A 27,781-nucleotide genomic window follows, 5' to 3' on the forward strand; every position below is an offset into this window, starting at 1 on the left:
ACCACAGTGGTTGGTGTTCATGAACCCATGCATGAGACGAGATACTGTGGAACCGACACACCCACGCAAACGAGTACATGTGAAAGGGGGGACATCCGAATCGAAACCTGAAAATCTGTGGCTTGTACCATGGGGGGGAAATTGGGCAGCATGCAGGGGACCTCTGTGTCATTTCTTAGACTGCATGTGAGTCTATAAGTTATGTCAAAAATCCCAATTGAAAAAGTATATGGGGGAGGCTGCCTCGGTGGCTCAGTCAGTTAAACGTCTCACTCTTAGTTTTGGCTCAGGTCATGATCTCAGAGACCTGAGATCGAGCCCCCTGTCGGGCTCTGCACTGGGGGTGGAGCCTGCTTAAGATTCTCTCTCTCCCTACGCCCTTCCCCCTCCGCTTGCACAAGCATGCTCTCTTGCTCTCTCTCTCCCTTCCCCCTTTCTAAAAAGAAAAAAAGAAAAATCCAGTTGAGAAAAGGTATGGGGAATTTACTGCAAGGAAGACTAATCTTAGAATAACAAACCTTTCACCTACAGCCTGATAGAGAGAACCAATTAATTAGTTAAGGACCTGCCCAGAAGTTAGTCTCCCCTGACCTTTAGCCAAGAATTTACCTAACACAGCAAGACCATACAGGGAACAGAAGGAGCTATGATGACAATTCAGAAACCAGGAAGGATGCCTCCCAAGGCGATATCTCTTCCCCAGACAGAGGACAGCCAGGTCAGTGTGGTTGGCGAGCTGCTGGAAAGGCAGGTCTGCTTGAGCAGAGTGGGGCTGGGCAGGGAAACGCTGATGGCCAGGGCAGTCGCCCTGTTTTGGGGGACCAAACGCATGGCTCAGGTGGTGAGGAGGCCAGAGCGCAGAATGGAGCTACATGGTCCGCTGGGGTGTGCGGAGCTGGGAGGAAGGTTTTCTTCTTTGAATATTTTAAAAATCGTAGTGAAAAGCACAACATAAAATTTACCATCATTTTGTGTCTGGTTCCGTAGAGGGAAGCATATGTTGTACAGCAGCTCTCCAGAACGTTTCCATCTTCAAAACTGAAACTCTGTACCCACCAAACAATCCCCTCCCCGGCCCCCTCCTCCTGGCCCCTGGCAACCAGTTCTATGCATTTGACAACTTCAGATATACCTAGTCTCTAAGTAGAGTCACCCAGCGCTTGTCCTTCTGTGACTGGCTTATTTCACTTAGCATCGTGTCCTCAGGGTTCATCCATGGTATGGCGTGTGACAGGATGCCCTCCCTTTTTAAGGCTGAATAATATTCCATTACATGGATGGACCACATCTTGTTTATACATTCATTGGGTGATGGACACTTGAGTTGTTTGGCCTTTTTGGCAATTGTGAACAATGCTGCTATGAACACGGGGGTGCAAATATCTCTTCTAGACCTTGCTTTGTTGTTTTTTTTTTTTGTTTTTTTTTTGTTTTTTTTTTTTTTTAAAGATTTATTTATGTGACAGAGAGACAGCCAGCGAGAGAGGGAACACAGCAGGGGAGTGAGAGAGGAAGAAGCAGGCTCCCAGCGGAGGAGCCCGATGTGGGACTCGATCCCGGAACGCCGGGATCACGCCCTGAGCCGAAGGCAGACGCTTTAACGACTGCGCCACCCAGGCGCCCCCTAGACCTTGCTTTGAATTCTTTTGGCTAGACACCCAGAAAGTGCAATGACTGGATTGAAGGAAGGCTTTTGAACCAGCCTGGCTACTGAAACCGCTTAGCTCCCTGACAGAAGCTGCAGCTGCGGGTATGTGTCGCCCCTGGAGAGAAGAGACTCGCCCCTGGGTTCTATCTGCCTGTCCAAGGGAGCAGAGACCCACCTCATGCACACTGGGCCCCACCCCTGCCTGCCCCACACGCACACGCGTGCACGTACACTCACACGTACCCCACAAGGCCGGCCGGCTCTCGGTAATTGGACACACAGACAAGGTTCCGCTCTGTCACCACCTGTCCCACCCTTTTCCACAGCACAAGAAGTCTGGATCCAGACTCCTGGGTGCACTCTGAGCCCAACACCTTCCCCACCTGCCCACACCAAGCCTGGTCAGAAGCCGGGCCACCCTACATGCCTCCTTTCCCACATCTCGGCGCCTCGCAGCATCAGGAAGCCAGACCCAGGCCCCTGGCCCAGGCTGTGTGCTTCCCACCCCTTCCCGCCAGCACCCTGACGGAGACTGGCCAAAGCTGGCTTTCAGAAAACACTGAACAAATGAGGTGAACATAGGAGTAATGGTTCTCCCACAAGACTGTGTGAGCAAAGGGTTGGGATTGGCCCCTATGGGGACACGGCAAATGCTCCTCCCCCAAAGGGGACATGCCTCCAAATCCCCACCCTACCTTGGGGAGACAGCTGGAATTATCCCGGCTGGACAGACCTGCCTTCTCCAGGACCCCTGCCCTGGGGCTTGCTCGGCCACACCCTGCCATTTCCCTTCTGCCAGCAGGACTTAAAGTCACAGGCCGAGGCGGGGCCACGGTGGCCACCTGGGGCAATGGGAGGGACATGGAGCCTTTTACAGCCAGGGACAAAGTCCTGCCCCAACTCAAGCCCAGGCGGCTTATACTGCAGCTGGTACCCAAGTTCTGGCCCCTCTGGGTCCCAGCCTGCCCGGAGTCCTAGCTTTGCCACCCTCCACCATCCCCCCAGCATGGCCTGGATGCTGCTGCTGCTGCTGGGCCTAAGGCCACAGCTGGTCCTTGGCATCATTCCAGGTAATGAGGCACCTCCCAGCTGCCCCCCACAGAGGGCACTCCCCCAAGACTGACCTGGCTTCCCCTCTCCCCGTGGCCAGTGGAGGAGGAGGACCCAGACTTCTGGAACCACCAGGCGGCGCAGGCCCTGGACGCCGCTAAGAAGCTGCAGCCCATCCAGACGGCTGCTAAGAACCTCATTCTCTTCTTGGGGGACGGTGAGTGTGTAGGGCCTGCCCATGCCCTGTGGCTCCCGCAGCCCTGGCACCCAAGGCTGCCCGTGGACACAGGCCGACCCTGCGGACTCAGGCCTGACGAGGTATGCTCCTTCAGGGATGGGGGTGCCCACAGTGACAGCCACTAGGATCCTAAAAGGGCAACTTAATGACAAACTGGGACCTGAGACACCCCTGGCCATGGACCACTTTCCGTACCTGGCTCTGTCCAAGGTAAGGGCTGGGTGGCCTCAGGGCGCTCCCCACCAGAGGGGTGGGGGTGGGGGTGGGGCTCGGGAGGGCGGCAGGAGGGTTGGAGCCCGAAATGGCGGCACCAGGGCAGTGAGGATGGTCAGGATCTTGGGCGTCTGACGGTGTCATGGGGGAGCTGAGGGTGTCTCTGTCCCCAGACGTACAACGTGGACAGACAGGTGCCAGACAGCGCAGGCACAGCCACGGCCTACCTGTGCGGGGTCAAGGCCAACTACCAGACCATTGGTGTGAGCGCAGCTGCCCGCTGGAACCAGTGCAACACGACACATGGCAATGAGGTCACTTCCGTGATGAACCGGGCCAAGAAAGCAGGTGGGCTTGGGGCCAGCTTCATGGGCAGAGGCAGGATTAGAGACCTCAGGGGCTCACCCTGACCTCTACCACCCTCAGGGAAGTCGGTGGGGGTGGTGACCACCACGAGAGTGCAGCACGCCTCGCCGGCTGGCACCTACGCACACGTAGTGAACCGCGACTGGTACTCGGACGCCGACATGCCTGCCAAGGCGCGGGAGGAGGGATGCCAGGACATCGCCCAGCAGCTCATCTCCAACATGGACATTGATGTGGGATATGAAGGGCAAGGGGGGGGGTGCCCGCACTGGCCACAGTCCCAGACAACTGACAGCCTGAGCTCTGGGGCCTGGCAGGGTCTCCAGGGGCTTGGGGAAGGGGGTGGTGGTGGAGAAGGTACAGCAGGGGTCCGGCCATACCCGCAGACCTGGTAGGGGAGCTAGGGGCTGTCTGAGAAGGGAGCAAAGGGCCAGGCAGGCCCCAAGCCCACCTGCCTAATCCTTTGGCTACAGGTGATCCTGGGCGGAGGCCGAAAGTACATGTTCCCCCAGGGGACTCCAGACCCTGAGTATCCAAGTGACACCAGACAGGACGGCGTCAGGTTGGATGGGAGGAACCTGGTGCAGGAGTGGCAGGCCAAGTACCAGGTGATGGGGGTCCGCAGGCCCAAGGGGCACAGCAGGGACAAGGATCAGAGGGCTATGGACTGAGGCTCGGTTCCGCCCCTTCCAGGGTGCTCGGTATGTGTGGAATCGCACGGCGCTCATTGAGGCATCCCAGGACCCCTCTGTAACACACCTCATGGGTAATGACCCCCCCGACACCTGCTTTCCTGCCCTGGCCTCCCCGGTCCTCAGAAAGCCAAGCAGATACACAGATGTTCAGGCCACAGACCCTCCCCACTCCCCCAGTCACCACTGGCCCCCTTTCCCACAGGCCTCTTTGAGCCAGGAGACACCAAGTATGAAGTCCGCCGAGACACCACCCAGGACCCGTCCCTGATGGAGATGACAGAGGTGGCCGTGCGCCTGCTGAGCCGGAACCCCCGTGGTTTCTACCTCTTCGTGGAGGGTGAGTGGCAGCCCCTTGCCAAGCAGAGGAGTGGGAATGGGCAGGGTGGGTGGGCATTGTCCACCTTCCACATGCCCTGCCTGCAGGAGGCCGCATCGACCACGGTCATCACGACGGCACGGCTTATCTGGCCCTGACGGAGGCCGTCATGTTCGATTCTGCCATCGACAAGGCCAGCCAGATCACAAGTGAGAAGGACACACTGACCCTTGTCACCGCTGACCACTCTCACGTCTTCTCTTTTGGTGGCTACACACTGCGAGGGAGCTCCATTTTCGGTAGGCAGCAAGCTCCATTTGGGGTAGCAGGTGCTGTTTCTCAAATTATATGGCAGAAATGGCTCTAAGTCTCAGTTTCCTCAACTGTCAAATGGGGTCACTGCCTTGTGGAGTGCCTGTGAGGACTGGGCCAGCACGGAGGCAGTCTGGGCTGGGCACACAGGGGGCCCCCTCGCTGTGGTCGGTGTGCTCACCAGGTCCCTCCTCCCCGCAGGGCTGGCCCCCAGCACAGCCCAAGACAACAAGACCTACACCTCTATTCTTTACGGCAACGGCCCCGGAGGCAGCTTCGCGCTCTTAGGGATCTCCCGGCCCAACGTCAGCGACAGCCAGAGCAGTGAGCGCCCCGGGTCGGCGGGACGGTCGGCGGGCGTGGGGGGGGGAGCGCGGTGGCGAACTCGAGGGAGGGGGAGGCAGCCCCCCCGCCGGCCCTGAAGCGCCACCCTCTGGCCAGGGGACCCCGCATACAAGCAGCAGGCCGTGGCGCCCCTGCTCTCCGAGACCCACGGCGGCGAGGACGTGGCGGTGTTCGCGCGCGGCCCGCAGGCGCACCTGGTGCACGGCGTGCAGGAGCAGAGCTTCGTGGCGCACGTCATGGCCTTCGCCGCCTGCCTCGAGCCCTACACCGACTGCGGCCTGCCGCCCTCGGGCGTCTCTGACGCCGCGCTCCCGGGCCGGGCCGGTGTGCCGCCGTCGCTGCCGCTGCTGGCCGGGGCGCTGCTGCTGGGGCTGCTGGCGGGCGCCGGGCCCTGACGGCCCCCTCCCGCCCGGGGGCTCCACGGCCCCGCCCCCGCCCCCCCACCTCCAGCCCCAGGCCCCGCCCGGCCCCTCCTCCAGCCCTAGGCCCCGCCCCCACCCCAGAGCCATCAACCTACCCCCCACCCGCACCCCCGGCCAGCATGGGCCCCTCCCCCAGACCTTCACCCCGATGGCTTGGGCCGCCGGGCGCCCTGCGTGCTGCGGTGGCGGCTTTCCGGGGCAGCCACGGTCCCCCGTGGGCTGTTTTCGACTCCCCACCCCCAACGTCAGCGCCCGGGTAAGGACGGGGGGGGGGCGGGGCGGGGGTGAGGGGTTCCCGACCACCAGGCCCTGCCGGAGGACCACGCGGGCACCATGCTAGAGGCGTCCCCCACAGGGCCACCACTCGCCCGGACCCCGCAGCACACAACGTTTCTTGGCCTCAGTCTTCACAGCGCCTTGGGGACCCGAGGACTGGGGCATGTCAGGGTGAGCGGAAAAGGGTGGCTTCCTGTCACCCCGCGACCGGCCCTGCAGGCACCTAGCTGGCTAAGGAGGCTGCTGGGGCCAAGGTGCGGTGCCATCCACCATGGGCACCTCTGGGGCCCAGCGGTACTATTACACAGAGTGGAGATGCTGACACAGAATGGAGAGACTTGTCCCAAGTCACTTAGCTACTGATGTTCACCCCCCACTGCCCATTCCAGCCTGGGAGACCCAAGGAGCATGCAGAGCAGGCAGCCCTAGAGCAACCCTTGCCGCCTGCGGGAGGCCATCTGGGTGCTGGGCACAGATCTGTGAAGAGAGGAGATTCCCTCTCCTCCCGGAGCCTCTATTCTACTGAGAGAGACAAAGCAACAATCAAATAAACTGTTATGCAGTGTAATGCCAGTAGTGATATGTTCTAGAAAGAAAAATTGTTAGTATGTGGGAGCACAGAAATTTGTGAATGAGGGGATGGGGTGGATAATTCAGATCAGGAGGTCAGAGAGGGGCTGCCTGAGGAGCAGACAGTGGGGCAAAGACAAGGAAGTGAGAGCTTGAGTAATGCAGGAGGAGCAGCCATGCAAAGGCCCTGAGGCAGCAATCAGCAAGTGCTATTCCAGGCCTATAGCTGGATCAGAGTTGGGGTGGGGTAGGGGAGGGGGTAACCTGAGACATAAGGAAGGATGGGAGCAGGTGGGTGAGGAGTTTGAACTTTATCCAAAGTGTGGTATGTGATTGGAAGCCTTTGAGCAGCGGCATAACATGACCTGACAGAAAATAGCACTCTGATTATTTTAGGGATAAGAGTTTTGTTTTGTTTTGTTTTGTTTTGTTTTGTTTTGTTTTGGGAAGGGGGTAGAGGTGGGAGCTGGGAAACCAGAGGGGAGGTGCAGACTCCAAACATTTCTGACCTCCATCCAAAAATATTCTGGAGCACCCACTCCAATATAGTTGCATTTGTTGAGTATCTAACCCACCCTGGGGGAACATTGAAAAGAATTTATGAAAGTGAAATCAGCTATATTTTTAAATAAATTTTACAAAATTATAAATTTATTTGTACGTTTGCAAAGGTGCAAAAAAGCATTTTGCTCTCACTAGAAATATCAATGTAATTGAGTATGCTTTCTTACTTAAATCTTTTTAAAAATTGAAGAGTAATTGACATACAATATTGTATTAGTTTCAGGTGTCCAACGCGGTGATTCGATATATACATACAATAAGAAAAGGCCACCACAGTAAGTCTAGTTACCATCTGTCACCGTACTGAGTCGTCACGATTCTTATTTACTATAATCTTGGAAAACATTGATTTGAAGGCATGGCCCTCAGGGCAGTTTATTTCAATTCTGAAACTTAGTAGCTGTCACCAAAATATATCGGAGCTGAATGGAGAAAGGGCATCGTTAGCTAGGCTCGCTTAGCCATCATATTCATTTTTAAACTCCATCCACCAGTTGTGCAAGGACTCAGTAAAATCCAGCTGCTGTATTTATGTCTCCTCTGTTGTCAGTTACTTGGTCTTACAAACCAATGGGAAGGTGCGGCATGTTTCTGTTTCATAAGTGGGTTCAAAACCCAAGGAAAGTCTACATTTTTAAAACTCTACAAGTTGGGGCGCCTGGGTGGCTCAGTTGCTTAAGCATCTGCCCTCAGCTCAGGTCCTGATCTGTTAGCCACAAAGTCGTGTGTCCGTGGAAACACTTTCAGACATTTGTCTCAATGTGTTTACCTGGGAGGAGCAGATGCCGTGAAGGTGAATCTATTTTTCCAATACTTTCCTGGGTGCCTAAAACTGATAGCTCGTGTCTCCTCCAGAAATGCCAGCACCTCGGCCTTTAAGAAGGAGGGCAAGCTCGGAGGAAAGAGGGAGAGGGAGATTCATGACAGCCGTTTTCGATTCTTTGCCATAAAAATGATTCGTTCTGTGTGGTCTGGAAGTTTTCCTGGTCACACCCAATCTTACTGCCAAGTATCATAAAGATTCTCCTCCGCTAGGACAACCTTGACTTTATAAAGTTAACACCATGAGGGCTCCTGTAGCCTTTTATTTGTCCTCTTGCTTCTAGTTCTCTCCTGCAGTAGTTTGGGTGGGCCAGTGCGTGAGTTTGGGAGGTGCTGCTATCTCTACACCTTTCCCTCACCCAGAATCCTTAAAAAAAAAATCCGGGGGTGCCCTGACACTGTTTTCCCCCGTTTGCAATTGTTCTTATTAAACAAGGCATTCACTGTTTGACACATCTTCTCTGCAGTATCCTTCCTTTCCTAATGCACATACTCACACACACACACATGCACACACACAAATGGTTTGTGTATTTCATTATTGGACCAGAACCCAGCAGATACCTTAAGCTGAGACGTGTGGAAACCGTGCAGCAAACCTCCCACACTGGGTAATTTGCGCTAACACTTCCTTCCAATCTGTGGTAGTGTTTTCTCTACATCTTTCAACAGTATTTGCTGACAAAGAAATGCCTTTCGGTTTGTCGACAGATCATTTTCTGTTCATTGTTTCTGCCATTTTTACTGCGGCAGGAAAAAAACTAAGTGTTTGCCTGGTGGTAGGTGTTTTTTGTCTCCTGCTATTATGCAAGAAACTTTAAAAGAGCTTTCCAAATATTTATCATTGCTTAGGGAAATATCAAAAAAGAACTGAGTTGAAAAGCGCCTAACTTTAAACATCACTGGGAAAAGAATTGCGGGGGTTTGTCTCCATGTTCTGAAAGCTCAGTTTTTAAATACCGAGCTGTCCACGAGGGTTTCACGCTGCTGTTGACTAGCATCTCAGGCACCAGTCACTCCGGGCAAGCCTCCCCAGCAGCCTGGCTCGGGTTTGTTTATGTTTTATATTTGGGGCTAATTTCTCATCAGGTCTGCACCGTGGGTGACGGCGAGCCGTGTCAGGAGGGAGGGCGTGTGATTGCTGCCACTTCCGGACTCGCTTCCCCGGGGGGATCACCTGCATCATTTGGAATTCTTTACGGGGCTCTTTTGGAAGCTACTTGTTTGTTTTTGGAGGATTGTTTGTTTAAAACTAGAGCACGTTATCCATAAATCTATTTAGGCAGATGCGCTAAACTCTTAATACATCACAAAGAACTGGCAGCGAGCAAACGGGAGGGGATGCCCCTCACTGGAGGGGGTGTCCCTCCCTGAACACCCTCATTCTCTTCCCCCAGGACACCGGCAACCATGTCAGGGGTGGGTGCCCAGATGACCGGGTACAGGGGCCAGCATGGAGCTCGATATTGAATGTGAACCTACTGATTCCCGCATTAGGGTGGCCCTGCTCAGGGGCGTGGCAAGGCCACAGATGAGATCAAGCACAGCAGAGCCCAGCACACCACAGGCACGCAGGAGGCCCGACGTCCCTTGAAGCAGATGGGGGACCAGGCATGCTTGGACCCGACAGGACTCAGGCTAAACAGCTCCTGTTGGCTGTGGGTACGTCTCCACTGGCAGGGCTCAGACAGGGGCCCGGAGGGCACCTCAGGTCCAGTCTCCACTCGACCCACGGCCCCAGCTCATGGAGTGCCCCACACCCAGCCCAACACGGCCCAGGCAGCTGATCCAGGATGTGTCATGATGGGGGAAAACAGGCACGCTGTCTCTCAGGAGGCTGCAGACAGGATGCCAGATGTGCCCTTGTCCTGACCTTGAGGCTGACATTCCCATCCGACGCTGTGAGCCCCTCACTCCCCCTTTCCAGAAACAGGTCTCCCCACCTGGCGAGCATCTGCATGGGCTGTTGCCCCTGTGAGGCCGCAACCCCCAATCCCTGCCTTCCAGTGGGCCCCCACCCCCCGGAAGCCTCCAGAAAGGTGTGTGGTATTTTCAGTTGCACCCTCTGATCTAAAGTGGCCCCAGGGCCTGCTTACTCTAGCTGAACAGGGCTTCACACACAGAGCTGCGCACACACCAGGCCAGAGCGCTGACAGCAGGCAGCTGGCGGTCCCCTTGGCGTAACCTTGTCACTGGGGAAGCCCAGTCTGTGCCAACGTGTGGCGCACGGTGCCCAGGGACAAACAGTGAGGCTCCCTAGACGCCCCTCAGGGAGGAAACGGCTGCGCTCCTCCCCCGTCCCAAAGGCTGAGGCCACCCAGCGTCCACCCTCAACTGGGAGGCATCCAGGCCCCGGCGGCCCCGGCCTTGCCCTCCCTCTGCTCGCCAGCTCTGCGAGTCCCTCATCAGCCAGCATGGCTCTCCCCTCCCCTCCCTGCCCTGGGCTCCTCAGGTGCGAGAGAAATGGCCACGCTCCGACCTCTCCCTGCAGATTGCTGTCAGCGGTCCCTGCGACGTTCTGGTCCCGCAGGAAGGTGGGAGGGTTTTTTTATTATTATTTATGCAAACTATAGACAAGGAGAGATGCAGCTTAACAGCAACCATGTGACAGTGGTTCGGGGATCCGAGCTGCCTGCTGCCCAATGAATCAGCCTGAGCCGCTGCCAGAGGCTCCCAGGCGGGCAGCAGCTGAGGTTGGGGAGCCAGGCGCCGCCTCGTTCCCCTCCGACCTGATGAGCTCATGCTGGGGCCGCCCAGAGGGACCTGGGCCTCAGGGATGAACGGTGTGCCCGCATGGCCCTCTGGGCACCTGCAGCCCTGCGTGGGGTGACAGGGAGGATGAGAGGGGGAGCCCTGTGGTCAGGCAGTCCCAGAGCAGGGACCCTGCCGGGACACCAGGGGTGGAGACCAGTTCACTGTAAGGACTCCGCAGGGAAGGCCAGGCCAGCGAGCAGCTAGGTCTGGGGGTCCCCTTCCTCGGCAGTTTCGCAGACGAGACCAGTGACCTGGTGGACGCTGCCGAGGAGACGCTCTCCTCAGACTTGGCTCAGTCACGAGCTGTCCAAATTCCAGGAGTCCAGGATCCCACAGAAGCTGTGGGACGGGAGGAGGGAAGCTGGACTGGGACACCCTGCAGCCTGCCCTGTCCTGAGCCTGGGTGGCCCGAGGGGACAGTCTCCAGGGCTTCAGACGGCACTCGGCCTCTGGACTAGCCTGGAGCCGGCAGAAGGAAGGAGAAATTGCTCTTTTCAATAAATCTAGAGGAAGTGGGTTTCTCAGACCAATTTGGGGGAGGGAGAGGCATCCAGAAGGGGAGCAAGGAGAGGAGGCACAGAAAGGGTCCCTCCAGCACCCCAAACCTTCAGTTAAGTCTGTGACTCCACCCAGCCTCGTGTGGGTGACCCCTGGTTGGGGGGGGGAGGAATAAGGGAGCTGCCCAGCATAGGGGGCCTAGTGGCGGGAAAGGAGGCATGAGAGAAACCCACCCCCAAAGGTACTTGCATATGGAGGACCCTGGGCTTCCCAACATTTTTAGAATGGGGGCTCAAGCCATTTAAAAATATTTCATCTAGGGCACCTCACAAGTAGGGCCCCCAGGGCCCCCAGAGCCCTGGGCAGCTGGGTCAGCACAGAAGCAGCCACGGAAATGGCAGAAACTTGAATCTGGCTCCTGAGAACTGGGGCTTATGGCTGCTCAGGGGTACCCATGCCCTGTGCCCCTTCCTGGGTGCCACAGAAATGCCAGGGCCACCAACACCAACACATTCCCTCTGAGCCCCGAGGCAGGAAAGTTTGAGCACACTTTCCAGCTGGCTTCCAATCCTTCTCAGATCTGCACAGAGTGGGTGCTCCTGGCCTCCTTGGCCCTGAGGACTTGGAGTCCGGCTGACACTGCTGAGGCCACAGCTGTGCAGGCCTGGGGGGGCGGGTGGGGTAGGCTCTCATCAACCCACCGCAGGCAGGCCCACCCCTCACACACACCACCGAGGAGGCCGATGATGCTCCTGGGACCCTGAGAGGGGAAGTCACTTGTCCAGGTCACCCAGCAGTGTCCCCTGGAGTCAAGGTCTCAAAGCCACGGATGGCAGAACCGGGGCCACCGCAGGAACCATGAGGCGCTCTGGGCATGGGCACCCGGGTGGACACCTGGAAGCTTCAGTGAGCTGTGAACTATCCCCCGCTCCTTTCTTTCCCTGCTATTAAATGCTTAGCTGAAGATTGCTTTCTGTCACTCCAGGGAGCCCAGTGCAGAGGACACCCTCCTCCCCCACCCCGGGGGATGGATGGGGCCAGCCCTCTCCAACCTGCCCCACTGCCACCAGAAGGGCCTTCTCTGCCCTCGTGGCCTTCACTTAACACAAGGAAACTGAGGCGGAGCCGGCGGCCGTGCTGACCCACTTTGGCTCCGCCGCCACCGCAGAATCAGTCCGCTAATCCTCGGCGCGGCCGCTAGCGCCTAGCACGGGGCCTGGGACACCTCGCGGCCAGCACCTGCGCCACGCGCGTGGCTTCGGAACAGGACACTGAGAGCTGACGCCGAGTGCGGGATGGCACCCGGAGCTCCAGAGCGGCCCGTCTGAGGACATGTGACTCCCCTCAGTTTCCCTGTCAAAGGGGCGGTCCCTGCCACTCCGTCCACCTCGCTGGGTTGCAGTGAGGAGGCTCCCAGGGTCTGTCTGGAAAAGCAGTTTGGGAACCTGTGGGTGACAATGTCACAATTGTGCCCTGCTGGGCCACACCGTGGCTCCGGGTTATATGGCTGTGTCTGAACTTCCTGGGCCCTGTCCACGCACCAGGACCCTGTGCTTGGGGTGCCCTTGGCTTGGGGTCCCTCTGACCTGATGGTCTCCCTCCGTTCTCCCTGAAGAAGCGTGAGAAGCCCGGAGCCCCGGGTAGCAGCCACACCGCCGCTGGAGCTCGGAGCTGGTCAGGAGCCGCCGGCTGAGGCGTTTCTGGAGGCTTCGCGCCTGTCAGACCACAGTCCCGCCGGGTCGGGGCTCCCTGGCTGGACGGGCCTCAGGCTCCAAGCCCCGCGGGGCTCTGTGGCTTCCCGCTGGACCAGCCTCCGGGCCAGGGAGCTCATCCCCTCCCAGGGGCCCACCAACCCGCCCAAGCCCAAGCCCCTCTGGCCCCCTCAGCTGGGCACAGATGGAGGGAGGGGCTCATCCCCAGGAGCGCCAGGGCTTCACCTCACCCCTTCCTGAGGGAGAGCGGAAGTGACCCCAGCGGGCCTGCTGGACGGAGACGGAGGGATGGGTGTTGGGTGGAGATGGGGAACTGGGAGAACCCCTGGGGCACTGGGGGCGAAAGGGCTGGGCCGGGGGTTCCGATTCCAGCCAGGACCCCGGGTCAGACGGCTGGCCGCGTGAGGTAGGGAGGGTCCCACCCAGGTGGGCGGAGAGAACCCTGCGTCCTCCTGCTCCAGGGGCCAGAGGCGCGGTGTAGGACGTCCACGGCTGAGGGATACGGCATGCATGCGCCCAGCACAGCGGGAAGGGGCTTTGAGGGGACACCGAGGTAGTGCATAAACAGCCCCTCTAGCAGGCTCCTAATCCCTGCAGGCCCCACCTCCACCCTTGAGGGGTAGCTCTGCCCTGATTAGTGCGGCCTCCCCTGGCCCCTGGGGTCCTTCTAAGTTCCTGCCTCTTCTCTTCCAGAGCCCCGCACCCCCAGGGCCACACATGCCTCTACTCCGGCCCCAGCAGCGGTGGCACATGCGCTTTCTCTCACTCCCCAAGGTTGGTGTGCCGGAGGCTCAAATACTTTTTAAATGTCACTCAAGCCTGAGACAGGGACAGACGTTCTCTAAGCCTGACAGAAGCTGGGCGGGCAAGAGATGTGCCACTGCAGGGGGAGATGGGGACGGGCCACACCGGGCGGCGCTGGGGGGTGCGGGGAGCAGGGAGGGGCTCTAGGCTGTCCCTGAAGTAAGAGAAACAGACCCTAGGAAGAAAGGCAGGAGTCCCACTGGTCCCCCCTCATTGCAGACCCCTCGGATAACCCAGTGCGGCTGCTCCATAGGCTGTCCGCCCCGCACCCCCACCCTCCTGTTCACGATGGGCCGTCACTCCCTCTTCTCCTCCAGCAGGGCCATGGCTGGAGCCTCCCTGCCCACCCCTGACCGCTCCTTTCTCGCCCCTGGAGCCGCCAATCCAGACGAGGATGACTCGATGTTGCATGCACTGGGCCCCAACGCTCTGTAAGTGTGTGTCGCAGCCCCCCACTCCTGGACATGCTGAGCCCAAGGCTGAGGGCTCATGACTGGCTAGGGGACACCGCAGAAGCTCCTGCAGCGTCTAGACTGAGGGGAAGTGAGTCCCAGTGTCATGCAGGGGTATAGACCACAGGGCTAGGTGTTCTGGCACCCACAGCCTGGTCGGGGGGGGCACCCCAGAACTGGACAGGAGCCTAGGCAGGACTTCGGGGGAGGGAGGAACAGGTGGTTGGTGGAAAAAACAGAGGAGCCAAGAGGTGGGACAGGAAGGGACAAGGTCTTCTCTAGGGTCGCTGTTGCGCGAAGGGCCTGAGCCTCCCCACAAAGGGGCCCCTGAGGAAACCAAGGTGACAGCACAGCAGTTTATTGACCAGACTCGGCGGCAAGAGCACAGTGAAGGCGGGGCCTGTACAATCCGGCCTGGCCAGGGGCATCTGGCTCCTTAGAGCCGAAGCTGGGGACCCTGGCGTCTCTACCCCGCGCCCTCCTGGAGCCCAAAGTCATGTCTGCTCCGGACCTGTCCTGAAGTGAGGGACAGCAGGAAGGCCAGGTCCTGGAGGGGCTGAGAAGGCAGGTGGCGCCCAGAGCAGACCAGCGCCGGGTCCATGCCTGCCCCGGCAGCTGGCAGGGACGCGATTCGTGCAGGGCGGGCAGTGAGGGCGGGCGGGTGGCCAGGCTCACCACACGGAGCACTTGTGGGCAGGGTTCATGGGCGAGTCCTTGGGGCAGTGGAAGGCCCGGCCAAACTCCTCGAACTGGGACACACTGCCCAGCACCCTGGGGCAGCAGGAGAGACCCACCTAGAGGGGGTCCTAGCGGCCACCACACCCCAGCTGCCCCTCCCCCTTCCCGCCTGCTCCGGCCCCAGACACAGGGAAGGGTGAGGCACAGGGCAGGCGGGCGGGCTCACCTGTAGTGCTCGGGTGCGTGCTTGTCGGTCAGCACCTGCAGGTAGATGGACTGTGACCGCCGCTTGATGCACCAGTTCTGGGCCCCGTGGTGGGGGAGGGGAGAAGAGGGGAAGATGAAGCCAAGGAGTCCATTGAGCAAACCCGGCCAACCTTCCCCCCCCCCCCCTGCACACTCAGCCTTCATCCCCTCTCTGAACCCATGGGGCCATCGCCTCTGAGGGCCGGCTGATGAGACATAGGCTAAGGGCTGCGTCCCCGCCCCTGCCCACCTCCCACCTGGCCCCACCTGGCCCACCTGGGCAAAGGCAATGAAGAAGAGCTGGTTGTGTGTGTACTTGAGCCGGTGCAGCGGGTGCTCCGGGCCGTGCTCCCGCACCCACTTCTGATAGGCCTGCGGGGTGACAGTGCGGAGCTGCGGTGCCCCCAGTGTGGTGACCTGACTCACCCTCCCCCCCAGTCAGCCCCTCACGCACCCCTGTTCTGCAGAACACCCATCATGCCGAGCCCCAGGCTCCCTGCCTTCTACCTTCCCCGAACTGTGCTCCTTCTTGGGATGGCTAACCCCAGGCAGCCCTCACCCCTCCAGGCAGCCCTCCCTGCTCTCCCTGAAGGCAGCCTGGGAGTCCCTCCTTTTCCAGTGGACCTTGTGCCAGCCACATGCCCCGCCCCTCCCAGGCCAGAGCTCCATGGGGTGGGGAGGCAGGGGTGCCTATCCTCATCAGCCCCCACCACCCCCCCACGGGAATGAAGGGCCAGGCAAGGGCAGCTCACATAATAGGCCAGCTTGAGGCCACCCATGTCCGCGATGTTCTCACCAAGCGTGTGCTTCCCGTTCACCTGCCAAGAAGAGAAGAGGCCAGGGGCTGTCTGCGGCCCACTGGCTTCCTCAGGCCTTACCGCCCTGGGCCCAGCCCGCCCTCCTTTCCTTTTCCCAGAGGGTTTAGATGGGGCTCTGACCCCTTTGCACTCCATGTCCCATGAGTTCGTGTGAACTTGGTCACGCACTCAAGTGTGTATGCAGACCCCGGGCATGTGCACAGGGACCCGGGCACACGTGTGTGCATGTAGGTGTGCACACTCCTAGTCTGTGCGCAGCCGGGCCTCAGGGGCAGCAGGGGGGTCTCACCCGCTGGTTGTAGACAGTGAAATTATCGTACAGGTGGACGATGCACTCTGCCTTGCGCAAGAAGCGGCTGTAGGAGGCCTCTGTCCACCAGTGCAGCAGGTTGCCTGAGCGGTCGTACTGGCCCCCTGTGGGCCGTGCGCAGAGTGGCTGGGACTGACTCGCAGCCCCAGAGCCCCCTCCCCCACCCGCCCACTGGCCCACGGGGACAGGAGGGCTGTGGGGTCTCCATCAGCTCATCACCACCCTGCCCCCCCCACCGCCTGTCCTTGCCCTCCCCCAGCACCCCCTGCAGCCACCCGTGGGCCTCACCCCAGTCGTCATAGCCGTGGGTCAGCTCATGTCCGATGATGGTGCCGATGCCCCCATAGTTCAGAGACCTGGGCCCGTGGCAGCAGCGTCAGGCCCCAGCCTCACCTGCCCTCTGGGAGCTGCATGCTGCTGCCCAGGCCCCAGGAGGCCCCCATCAGGCCAAAGGTGGCCCGGGGAGTCCTCACGGTCTTGGGGCACTCATGCCTCAGGGTCCTCATACAACATGTGAAAGGGGCTAATGATGCGTTTGCAGCTGCTTTTTAGGACATCACTTCTACCAGCACTGGGATGGGGGAAGGGGACCGGGCTGGAGGAAGACATGAGAGAAACTGAGGCACCCCAAGTGGGATTTGGCCTGTTTCCTCATCACTAGGGTCACTCCCCTTTTGAAACACCTAAACGACACCTAAAGGAGCCTCAAACCAGGTAAGGGGGAACTCAGGACATCGAAAAGAAAGAACGAAAAAAAAAAGAAAAACCCTACTCATTTTTCTAAACAAGGCTGAAATAAGACAATAGGGACCCAGGATCTGTGGCTGTCATGACTGCTGGGCCCAGCCCGGGTCAGGACACTCTGAGCACCCGGCAGACAAGACTGCAGAGCTGGCTCTGGCTCGTGCCAGGCTGGGTACTCACTGGGGAAAGTCAGGGTCGTAGAGCGTGGGCTGCAGAATGCCTGCGGGGAACACTACAGAGAGGACGGGGTCAGCAGGAGCCTTGCCCCACCTCCAGGCCCGGCCCCTTGCGGGACACGCCCCCTTACCCATCTGGTTCTTGTTGGGTAGATAGTAGGCATTCAGGGCCTGTGGTGGGAGCAGCCACCTGTGGAAGAAGATGGGGGTCAGTTAGGGAGGCCCCACCACCACCTCCCAGCCCGCTGCTCCTTAAAGGAGCGGCCCAGCCTGTAGCCCCGTCCTGCGCCTCCCCCAGGCTGAGCACTCCTGAGCCCCCCACGCGGTCTGCCCCACCAGCCCGCTGGCCTTGGGAAGGAGGCTTTCCCCTCGGCACCTCCCTCCCGACTCCCCCAGCTCTGGGCCAGGCACGCACGTGGACTTGTCCACCTCCTGCCGGATCTTCTTGACTGACAGCTGGATGCCGAAGCGGATGCTGTTCAAGATGTTCTTGAAGTACGTCTTCTCGTGGACCTCAAACTGCGCGGGGCGGGCAGCGCTCAACGGCAGGCGGGGGGTCTGGCCAGACCCATGGTGCAGGCCCCATTGTCCTCCCCGAGGCCACCAGCTGAGGGCCATGCCTCCTCCTGGGCAGTGACGGTGGGCTCCCTGGGGGTCTTGACCGAGGGTCCGAAGCCCAGCCGGACGGTCGGGGCAGGGCCAGGGGAAGACCCACCTCGTACTCCTTATCCACAGCCTCGGGTTTGAGCAGGAAGTCCGGGTAGCCCACCATCACCATCATGTACTGGAGCTGCGGGTGAGACGGTGGCCAGAGTGGGCCAGGGCCTCAGGAGACAGCCCCCCCACCCCCCAAGGGGGAAAACTCTAGGGCCAGCCCAGAGGTGGGGCTCAAGAACAGGGGAGACCAGACCAGGTGATGCCAACTCCACAAGGGGCATCGTTGTTTCTTCTGTTACCCCAACCTGGCATACAGTTGGCACTCGATAAGTGTTTGTGGAACTGAGAAATGGGGACAGGGTCTACTTCACCTTGGCCCGAGCAGCTGCCTTGGTCTCAGCATCCATCCAGTCCAACTCCTCCAGGCGCCGGCCCAAGATGTACTTGATGTCTTCCACAAGCTGCTGTACCTGCAGGGTCAGGGGTCAGGGATCAGGGGTCAACCCTGGAGGCCTTAGCTCTGGGCCCCCCTCCCCGGCTCCTAGCATGAGGGGTACTACTAATTCAGTACCACTTCCTCGGCCTAAGGCTTGGTGCTGAGCACTGAGGGGAGACCTTGGAGGTGGGGATCCAGGCCCCGCACCCCCGACAAAAAGCTCACAGTCTGAAAGCAAACTACCCCAGCAATGATCAGTACTCCCAAGGCCACATCTACTGAGCATGGCAGAGGAGAAGCCTGAGGGGGAAGCCCTCCTGTGGCTGGTAGACCAGGTAGGCTTCCTGGGGGAGGTGACCTGGTGAGAAGTAGTCTGGAGCCCCAGAGGGCTGAGTCCTTGCTGCAAGGGGATATGTGGGGCTCCCCATTCTCAGACCGAGGCCATGGGAGGACTCCATGCCCAGCCCAGCACCCGCACCCAACCCCCAAGCCCAGGGCAGCCTGACCTTGGCCTTGCTGGCAGCTGAGAAGTGCTCATGTACAAAGAGGGCTCCAAGCGCCATGCCAAAGTGGCGGTTGGCCTGGCCCAGGCAGACACGGGCCAGCTCCTGTGGCTTGTCACTGCCCTCCATCTCACGGGCCAGCTCGTGCAGCGCGTCTCGGAACGGCGGTGACAGGTGCTCACTCAGGACCACCACTACACGCCACACCAGGTAGTTGTGCAAGATCCTGAGCGCCAGGTGAGACAGCCAGGTGTCCAGACAGGCCCCCGTGCCAGGGCCGTCCGAGGGCACCACCCTACCCCCTGCAGACCCCCCAGCCTGGGGTTAGACCTAGCCCCCGCACCGGAGTGAGGGTCATTGCGGGCACATGGAGGTGGAACCTGGAGTGGCCTGAGCCCCAGCAGGGAAAGGGGCTGGGCCCCCACACAGCAGGACACACTTCCGCCCCCCCAGAGGAGTGCCAGAGGCTAACTTGCTATGGGGCTCTCAAGGTGACTGTCTGCCTCAGGCCTGGCCTTAGGAGGCCTCTGCTCCTCCCCAAGGAGGCCAGAAACCAGGGAGGCTCTCCCATCGGCGGCCCTGGTGCCGCAGAGCTACAGCCACACCTTCCTTCTCCGAGGTCTGGACTCCCTCAGTCCCACTACCCCCGGAGGAGCAAGCTGCAGCTCAGGCAGCTCACGAGCCCTGCCTGGGGTCCCAGGGAGTAGGGGAGAGCCACGTCTGAATCTGGGGATCTGGACTCCTATTGCAGTGCTCTTCACCTGCCTCCCCAGAGTGGCTACTGGACAGAAGCGAAAATGGGAATTCAAAGCTCACGAAGCAGACAGATGTGGGGTGCAGGGGAGGGGCCCGGAGGGGCAGGCAGGCAGGGGCGGGTGACTGGCAGCGGTACCTGCGGGGTGTGGAGCGGATGAGCTGGGACACCTGCTGCATGTAGTCCGTGGCCAATAGCACCACCTCCTCATCCTCCGAGAAGTCCTCCTGGAAGATCTGGTCCAGCAGCCACTTCCACTGCAGCTGTCGTGGGGGCAGGGGGAGCACAGTAGGGCTGGGTGTGGCAGGGACCACAGAGGACCGGGAGGGAGTCCAGGAGAGGCACGGGGGGACGCAGGAACCCATGGCTCTGGGGAAGGGACAGCCCGGGAGCCCCAGGATCGGTGCCCCCCCATCTCCGTGGGCTGCACTCACATGGGGGGTGATCTTCTGCAACTGCCCCAGCGTCACCTTGTTGTACATGGAGCTGACATCTCGCCTGAGGTCATCGTACTCTGACACTGTGATCTGGAGACAGAGGTGAGCGTTGACCCAGTGCTGCCTCCGGGTCCCCTCCCCTCGGTGCACGTGGTCCCCCAGCTTACATTGGCCAGCCGCTGCTCCAGCTGCAGGATCTCCTGCGCCTTCTGCTCCACAGCGTCGGCTCCTAACAGGCTGAGCAGGCGCTCCATGAACACCCGGTATGCTGCCAGGATCTGCACCAAGAGGGAACATTTCAAGGGTGGGGGTCAGTGTTGGGCCCTAGTCCATCCCTCCTGGAGCCCCCGGCCTTCCCTGCCATCCCATCCCATGCCCCGCACCTTCTCACTCTCCTCATCCTGAGCTAAGTACAGGGTCCTCTCCGGCAGAGTGAGCCCATCCTGGTCAATCTGGGGAGAGGGATGGGGTCAGAGGTCAGAGATCAGAGGTCAACGTGCCAGGTTCCTGCAAACAGACTGATGTTCTGTCCAAATGGCTAGAGGATGGGCCAGATAAATACTATCACAAGCCCCAGGAGCACAAAGACATTACCCCTCCCTCCATCCAGAGAAGCTGGGAGAAACCCCCACCCTTAACCAGCCTAGTCTGGAGACACGGGGGAGGCAGTAACCCATGCCCCCATCCTTCCTCCTGTAAGCCTTCACCTTCCCCACCTATGAAGGGCACTCGCGGAGCCCAGCCTGAGAGTTGGGGCCCCTGGCATTCTGTCTTGCCCCAGCCCACTGGCACACCCCTCGTTCCGTGCTCTCACGGCCTGCCACAGGACTGGGAAATTGCAGCTCCCGCGGCTCCACTAAACACCGCAATTACTCGAGGGAAATTACTTGCGCCCTCCTCCCGCGCTATGCCGGTATGCGCTCCCCTCCCTTCTCTTCCCCTCCCCTTCTGCACCGGTCGCCTTGCATCGGGCCACGCGCGGCCCGTGCAGGACCAGGGCCTTGGCATCCCCGGTCCCGGGCCGGGCGCCGTAACTGGGGAGGGGGACGCACTCACGCGGATGACGTAGCGCGAGGAGTTCCTGTCGTCCAGGCTGACGGTGAGCGAGAAGAGCGCCGCGGCGCTGTACACGCCCTGGGCCTTGTACAGCAGCCGGTTGAGGTCCCAGAGCGCCGCGGCCCCGGGGCGCTCGGCGGCGCCGCCCAGGTCCCAGCCCCCGCAGTCCTCGATGACTTCGAGCATGGGCCGCGGGCCGAGCCGCTCGATCTCGCGCATGTCGAGGCACGAGCGGAAGAAGGCGCGCACCTTGCGCTGGGCCGCGCCGCCCGGTCCACCCCCGGGCCGCGCCAGCAGGCGCCGCAGGCGCTCCTCGTTCTGCTCGCCGATGGCCGCGATGGTGCCGTAGGTGAGCTTGTCGTCGGGGATGGCGTGGCGCCGCAGCCAGCCACCGCACGCGAAGGAGTAGAAGTCCTGGCATGGGTCAATGCTGGCGTCCAGGTTGGCGGCCAGGAAGCGGGCGGCGCGCGCGAAGGCCTTGCGCTCCGGGCAGCCCTCGGAGCAGCCGCCGCCGCCGCCCGCGGCGCCCGGGCCCAAGTACTTGAGCGCCAGCATGGCGGCCAGGATGGCGCAGAGGCCTGCGGCGAACACCAGCCCCGACAGCAGGCACACCTCGCGACGGTTCCAGCGCGGCAGCCCCGCGCGGGCCCCGGTGGCGCTGCGCCCCGCGCCCAGCGGGAAGCCAGGAGGTAGTGAGGCCCCGCGCGCACCTCCCGTGCCGCACCGGCTCACGTATTTGACCTCCTGGAACTCGTCGTAGTGCGCCGTCATCGAATATGGGGTCTCCATGGTGCCCCTGGTACCGCCGCGCAGCCCCTGGCGATCTCAGCTACAGGATGAGCTGGGCCGCCGGCCTCCTGGCGAGCCTCCGCATGGCTCCCAGGCGCAGCTGCGGGAAGGGTAGACTCAGGTTCAGTGAGGCACTGGGGCCCGACGGGGCCCACCAGCACGACGAGGAGGGGCGCAGGCCTAGGTCCAGAGGCTGGAGGCCACTCCGTGTCTTCAACAGGGAACGGCCCTGAGTCCTGGCCTCCCTCATCCACTCTGAGAATGAGGAAAAGGGAAGGCTCAGAGTGGCCACCAGCTCCCGCCCGCACAGTGGCGTCCTTTAACCTGCCTCTTCTCTCCCTGCACACATATGCCTGCCGCATACTTGGGAGGCCACTGATATAAAGTAGGGGAGCACCGTGCACAGGGTGCACATAGTAGGCCCTCAATGAAAGACTGTTTCTCCTCCCATTGCCTTTCTCATCTGTGACCTGCTACAGCCAAGGCCTGGTGGGGGAGGGGGAAGACACAGGCTGGAGAAAGGAGGTGCGGTCAAGGGCGAGTCTACGCCAACCCAGAAGCCGCACTGGAACTAGACGCCCAGGAAAGCGGCTAAAGAACCAAACTTTGTCCCCGAGGATGTCCGTAGGGCCACCCTCAGCCCCCTCTCCTATTCAGTGGCCATAATGTCCACCAGCCCCTTTCCCAAGCAGCGCGCTCCAGCCGGCCCCGGATCAGGGAGAAACCCCCGACGGCCCTAAGAACCTGGAACCGGTTCCGTCCCCCGCCCCTCCGTCCCCGCCCTGGGCCACTCTCGGCTTCAACAGGTTTTCCTCGGAACCCAAACTTGAGCGAAGTTTCACCCCCGGCGCGGAGCGAGCTGGCCCCGTGCGCCCCATGCTCTGGGCGCGGAGCCTCCCGCGCGTCGCCGCTCAGTCCGCGGAGCCCGAGAGCCGAGCCCGGGAGTCGCAGCCGCAGCCGGAGCCGGAGCTGCGAGGACGCAGACAAAGCCCGGAGGCTCGGCGCAGCGGCGGCGGCGGTGGATGTGGCTGCGATGGTGACCGCAGCGGCAGCGGACTCGGATGTCACTTACCCGGCAGGTGCGCGCCCGGGCCGAGCGGGAACTGAGCGGGTCTAGCCCCGGTCGGAGCCGGAGCCAGAGCTGGAGCGGAGCTGGGCGGGCGGGAGCTTTCTCCGTGCGCCCGCCGCCTCCTCTGCCGCCGCTCCGCGCCGCCCGCCGGCCCCGAGGGAGGGGGCGCGCCGGCGGCTCCACCCTCCTCCGCCCGCCCCCCGCGCCCCCTCCTTCTTCCACCCTTCATCCCGGCTACCTGGCAGCTCGGTGGCAGCTCGGGGGCGGGGACGGCGGCTGCGGGACCCGGTCCAGAGGGGCTTGCACAGGCTCGGGGATCGGGGATTCCAGGTACAGCTGCGTCCCGGGAAGAGTGAGGGCGCCTGCTCCTCCCGGGGAAGATGCCCCCACTCGGGGCCGCGTACCAGGCCCGCCTGAAAAGGGCTCAAGCTGGAGCTGAGGAGACGCGTGGATTGTCCCAGCCGAGCCCACAGGACTGGAGCACTGCCCAGGGAGGACTCCCAGCAAGGCTATGGGGTGTGCTGAAACAGCGCCTGTAAGCCCCTGGCGCAGAGCAGCCTTCGATAAATGGGCTTTCTGGTCTCCCCTTTAGCCCCTGCCCTTACCCAGTCCTCCCGCAAGGGCGTCTGGGGTTTTGGTTGGCCAGGCAGACTTCAACCTGGTGGAGGGAGAGCTTTGGAGGCTACTGCTGGAAGAGGGGCGGCCTCAGGGCTGAGACTGCACCCCTCCCCCAAACCTCGGCTGGCCTCAGCCCCCACTGCTCCGGAAGCCCCTGGCCAGGAAGAGAGAAAAGGACTAAGGAGTATTGCAAGAGCCCCTCCCCTCCGGGGACCAGGAGGGAGGGAGGGTGCCAGCCTGCCCTGCCCTGAAGCCCTAGTCTTCAGGCCCAGCGCAGGCCTCAGTGCCCTGCTATATGGACTGGTGGAGGGGACAGGCTAGGTAGGGAGTGGAGGTGGGGGTGGGTGTCTCTGAATTTATTCACCCACCACCTTCTTCCCATACAACTTGATCTTTGAATGTGGGACCTCCCTCCCACAGTTCCCAGCCCCTGAGGCAGGGCCTACTTCTGCCTGGCTCACCACTGTACCCACAGGGCCTGGCCATGTAGGGCACAGGGAACTTGGAGCTTCTTGGACCAATGCTACTGTTCCTGGAGTCTCTGCTCTCTTGGTCTTGCCCTCCCCACCCTCTCTGCTTCCTGTGTTCCTAGCAGGGGACCCCACAAGGCACCAGTGCTCCCAGCCCTGCCACTTCCAGTGTGTCGGACTGGCCTAGACAATGAGACAGCCCAAGACTGCCATGAGCCGCAGCTCATAAAAACCAGGCAAGGGCGCAAAGGCCCTATCACCCTCTCCCCTCCCTGGGGCTTTTCAGCAGCCCGGCTACTGGACCCCTGGCCAGGAGCAGCCACCTCTGCCCCTATCCTGCCTCTCCTGTATCTGCCCACCTGTCCGTCTGTATGCCACTGCTCTGGACCCTCTCCGCCTCCACCTCCAGCCATTTCTGGGTCCTCCTCTGCCCCGCGCGATCTTCTTGGGTCCAGTTAATTCCGCTGAGGAGAGGTGGAATTATGCAAAATGTGGAGATTCCATAAGGGAGGAGGGGAGGGCAGGGCGGTGGCAAAGTGGCTCTTTGTGCTTTTAATCTGCATTTTTTCCCTCAACGTTCCGTCTCCAGGAGGATAATTTTCCAGCCTTTTCAGGCCCTGATTGGTATCATTTCTCCAGCAATGACAGCTTTTATTTTCCCTGAAATAAATGCCGTGAAATTTCCAAGAAATATAAAAATGGATATTGTCTCAGGGAGCCGACTCTCTTCCGACAGAAAGGCACAAAGGCAAACATGCTTCCCTGGGGACCCTGCTGTTCCAGCCACTAGGGGGTGGGGGACCCAAGCCCTCAGCCCCTCCTCCCTCCCAGGTCAGCTGTGGACCCGTCCTGGCCATCCCTCTCCCGTGCTCCCAGCAGTCATCAATCTGTTCTTCCTCCCCACTCTCTGCCAGGCCGCCCTACCTGCCTGCCTCACTCCATCTTGCCAGCTCCTCACCCCCCACAGCCAGCCCCAGAGGCTCCCAGGACAACCGCAGTCCTGAGCACCCCAGTCCTGAGGACCGTAACCAGGGCCCACCAGGGTGGCCCCAGGATTGGGCCCATGAGCGCTCAGTCCTAGGCCCCCTAGACAGTCTGCCAATAAAGAGCTCCTTCCTTCTCAGAAAGAGAAGCTGAGCACAGGTAGGGGAGGACGCCAGGGGTCTGGCCTCCAGCTCCCGCATATTCTTTGAGGCGTCCAGTGCCAGTGCTCCTCCTCCCCACCCCCAGTTGTCAAGGTGACCCCCTAACTGAGGAACAAGAGAACGACAGGACTCAGCAGCACCCAGCCCAGCCCTGAGCCAGGCGACTGGGGGCCCAGCTCAGGGGCCGGGGAAGTAGGATCTGGGGGAGCATCCGTCAGAGATACCTTGAATAAAGAAGGCCTGAGGGGGTGCAAGAAGCAGAGGTAAGGGGTGGGGGTTGGCCCCCAAACCCTCAATTCAGCCTCTTCTCTGACCACGGGCCAGATCCCAGCCTACCCCTCCTGGGCGAGACACCACCAGGTCTGGGTTCTGGGGAAGGGGCAAGGAGCAGCCCCACTCGCTGGGGACAACAGTTCTCACACCAATGACTTGTCTATTGAGCTTTTACCAAGCGAAGGGCTAAATGCTTCCCTCCAAAGGGGGGCTGCCTGCCTGAAGCCAGGCCTGGATCAGCCTGGAGCCCAGTGGTGATAGGACCCGTTTCTGCTCCCCTCTGGCCTACAGGTAAGTGGGAATAGCCTGGGGCCCCATTTGCCTGCCACCCCAGCAGGCAGGCCTAAGAGCCCCACAGGGGCTGAAGCCCCTAGTCCTGCCTCTGCTCTGGGAGATGCCCCCCAGCCTCCACCCTGCCCAACCAGTTCCCACTCCGCACCAGGGTCCATTCTGCAGTCTTTTCTGTGTCCTGGAAAACACCCCCCAACCAGCTTCCTGTCCTCTGCCCAGCCTCCCAGTGCTCATCCCATCTATTATTCACAGCACAAAATGGATTTTTAATTTGAGAAATGAAATGACTCTCCCAAGTGGCCGGGGTGGTGGGGAGGGGGCGGGGGAAGGCCGGAGCCTCTAGGCAGCCACCACGGTGCTGACTCAGGCTTTTGTGGAAAAGCCGGGTGCCCACAGCAGGCCTGGGGGGCCCCAAAGGCCCGCACACCCCAGCACCCAGCCCGTGCCTTCATTCTGCCCTGTTGCCGTGACTAGGAGGTATGAGGGGCTGCCCATCTTTCCTGCCTGAGCTCCCAGTGGGCTATCCACCTGACCAGGTAGGGGGGTAGGGAGGGCTGGACCCTGCACCCCACTTACTTCAGATATTTGGGCCTCGAGGGTGGTGCATCTCCTCCCCAAACTGCCTGGCCCTCCCTGAGCTGGACTCAAGAACCTCCCCTGCGTAGACCCCTGGCTGAGCTCCTCTGCGAGCTCCCAGCACCATGGCGTGCTCACTCCAACCCGGACCTCCCAGCCTCCCCACTGGCCCCTCCTCACCTCCCATGATAGAATCCCCACACCTAGTGGGCCCATGAGACAGCAACCTCTTCCCTCCCTTCTCTGCCCTTCCCGCTCTGTCTCCCCACCTCCTACGTCTCTCGTCTTCTGGTCACTCTGATCTAGTTTCATTTCCCAGAACTTAGCTGCCTCTCATGCACCTCAGGGCCTTAGCACTTGCTGTTCTGTTGCGGCTGAAACACCCTTCTCCCGTCACCTCTTACGCTGGCCCATTGCCACTCATCGTCCTTGGGATGACGGCCTCTGTTGTCTGGTCAGGTGCCCTGTCCATGGACTGGGGGCCTGCCCTCTGAGCCCCCACCACACTGCCTGCACCTTACTCTGCTGTGGAGCCCAGAGCCGAGCACAGAGGACACAGCTGGTAGATATGGAAAGATCTCACACAGCTGCGGTCAGCTCACAGAACCCCACCCCCACCCCGCCAGGCCAAGTATCTCCCAGGCCCAGGCCTCACACCAGGCACAGCGCCCCCACCTACGAACCTGCCCAGGCTCTCAGATCCTATACACACTTCTCCTTGGCCCTGGGACCCATCAGATGACAAGAGGGGGCTGTTCCTCCTCTGCCATGCGCCCCTCACTTCTATTCGCCCACCGTGTGGTGGGCTTCCATCCCACTATGCAGACCCTTCTCTGGGGTTGCCTACCGACCTCCAGCTCGGTTTTTTATTTCATACAAGAAGTATATAAATACATTCTTGTTTTAGGACCCTTCGACCACACGAGTAGGTAGAAGGCAAATGTAAAGCCCTCCTTCACATGTGTCCCCCCCCCCCAGGGTCCCCCCACAGCAAAGATAAGCTCTATGAGCACTTCCGCCTGAGCCTCCAGGCCCGGGCGGACATCACTCTATTTTTTAAAATCAATGGGGCACCACAAGATGTGTGGTTTATTTTTTTTTTTTTAAGATTTTATCCCTTTATTTGAGAGAGAGAGAGAGAGAGAGAATGAGCAGGGGGGAGGAGGAGAGGGAAAGGGAGAAGCAGACTCCCTGCTGAGCAAGGAGCTGGACTTGATCCCAGGACCCTGAGATCATGACCTGAGCCGAAGGCAGACGCTTAACCTACTGAGCCCCCCAGGCGCCCCAAGATGTGTGGTTTGGTGCCCTGTACCCACAGGCCCACAGCAGTATTTCCCACACAAACGTCCTCCCTGCCTCTCCCCCTCCCTCCCGGCCCACCCTCCCTGCCCTCCCGGGCTGCAGCGCTTCTCTGTCCCCCGGAGGCTGTGCCCAGCTGGCGGCAGGGCTCCCAACTCTGCCCTGGCCCTCGGTCCCCCTGCGCGGCCCAGCGGCTCCCCGCGCTCCACACTCAGCTCACCTCTAACCCCCTCTGTTCCTCATTCTCCACGTCGGGCCGGCGCACAGTCTCAGCCTTACTCCCCCCCCTCCCTCCCACCCACCCTGTCTCAGTGCTGGCCCTTGTTCAGTCCCCCTCCCTGCTGGGGGCAGGTGGTGTCTTCCTTCTCCTTGTTCATCG

At 60.8% G+C, this 27,781-nt stretch overlaps 2 protein-coding genes across 2 annotated transcripts; one reads left to right on the forward strand and one right to left on the reverse strand.

Moving 5' to 3' along the window:
- The first annotated feature begins 2,640 nt into the window (after positions 1–2,640).
- On the forward strand, positions 2,641–5,578 carry ALPI (alkaline phosphatase, intestinal). The gene is made up of 11 exons (XM_045794222.2): positions 2,641–2,718; positions 2,799–2,915; positions 3,031–3,146; positions 3,323–3,497; positions 3,576–3,748; positions 3,989–4,123; positions 4,209–4,281; positions 4,413–4,547; positions 4,634–4,825; positions 5,040–5,162; positions 5,280–5,578. The coding sequence occupies exons 1-11, from the start codon at positions 2,655–2,657 to the stop codon at positions 5,576–5,578; spliced, it is 1,602 nt and encodes a 533-aa protein (XP_045650178.1). The 5' UTR covers positions 2,641–2,654.
- Positions 5,579–14,418: 8,840 nt separating this feature from the next.
- Positions 14,419–21,746, reverse strand: ECEL1 (endothelin converting enzyme like 1). Its single transcript, XM_045794219.2, has 17 exons — positions 20,873–21,746; positions 20,200–20,268; positions 19,984–20,094; positions 19,814–19,906; positions 19,518–19,642; positions 18,629–18,851; positions 18,058–18,156; positions 17,745–17,819; positions 17,445–17,548; positions 17,161–17,219; positions 17,034–17,085; positions 16,398–16,465; positions 16,089–16,213; positions 15,734–15,799; positions 15,258–15,353; positions 14,962–15,038; positions 14,419–14,828 (listed from the first exon to the last, which is right to left on the reverse strand). Exons 1-17 carry the CDS (start codon positions 21,659–21,661, stop codon positions 14,729–14,731), a joined length of 2,331 nt encoding a protein of 776 aa, XP_045650175.1. The 5' UTR covers positions 21,662–21,746; the 3' UTR covers positions 14,419–14,728.
- Positions 21,747–27,781: the final 6,035 nt, after the last annotated feature.

This window comes from Ursus americanus, chromosome 1, assembly GCF_024610735.1.
Source record: "Ursus americanus isolate L20-20 chromosome 1, mUrsAme1.1.p, whole genome shotgun sequence".
NCBI lineage: Eukaryota > Metazoa > Chordata > Mammalia > Carnivora > Ursidae > Ursus > Ursus americanus.

Bases quoted from the DNA above. Each gene is read 5' to 3' on its own strand.
- ALPI (XM_045794222.2), top strand. From the start codon at position 2,655: ATGGCCTGGATGCTGCTGCTGCTGCTGGGCCTAAGGCCACAGCTGGTC. The intron at 4,282-4,412 runs GTAATGACCCCC...CCTTTCCCACAG, and splicing joins CTCTGTAACACACCTCATGG to GCCTCTTTGAGCCAGGAGAC. The intron at 4,548-4,633 runs GTGAGTGGCAGC...CCCTGCCTGCAG, and splicing joins TTTCTACCTCTTCGTGGAGG to GAGGCCGCATCGACCACGGT.
- ECEL1 (XM_045794219.2), bottom strand. From the start codon at position 21,661: ATGGAGACCCCATATTCGATGACGGCGCACTACGACGAGTTCCAGGAG. The intron at 17,549-17,744 runs GTGGGTCTTCCC...CGCCCCGCGCAG, and splicing joins CTGTGGATAAGGAGTACGAG to TTTGAGGTCCACGAGAAGAC. The intron at 14,829-14,961 runs GTGAGCCCGCCC...CTGCTGCCCCAG, and splicing joins CACGCACCCGAGCACTACAG to GGTGCTGGGCAGTGTGTCCC.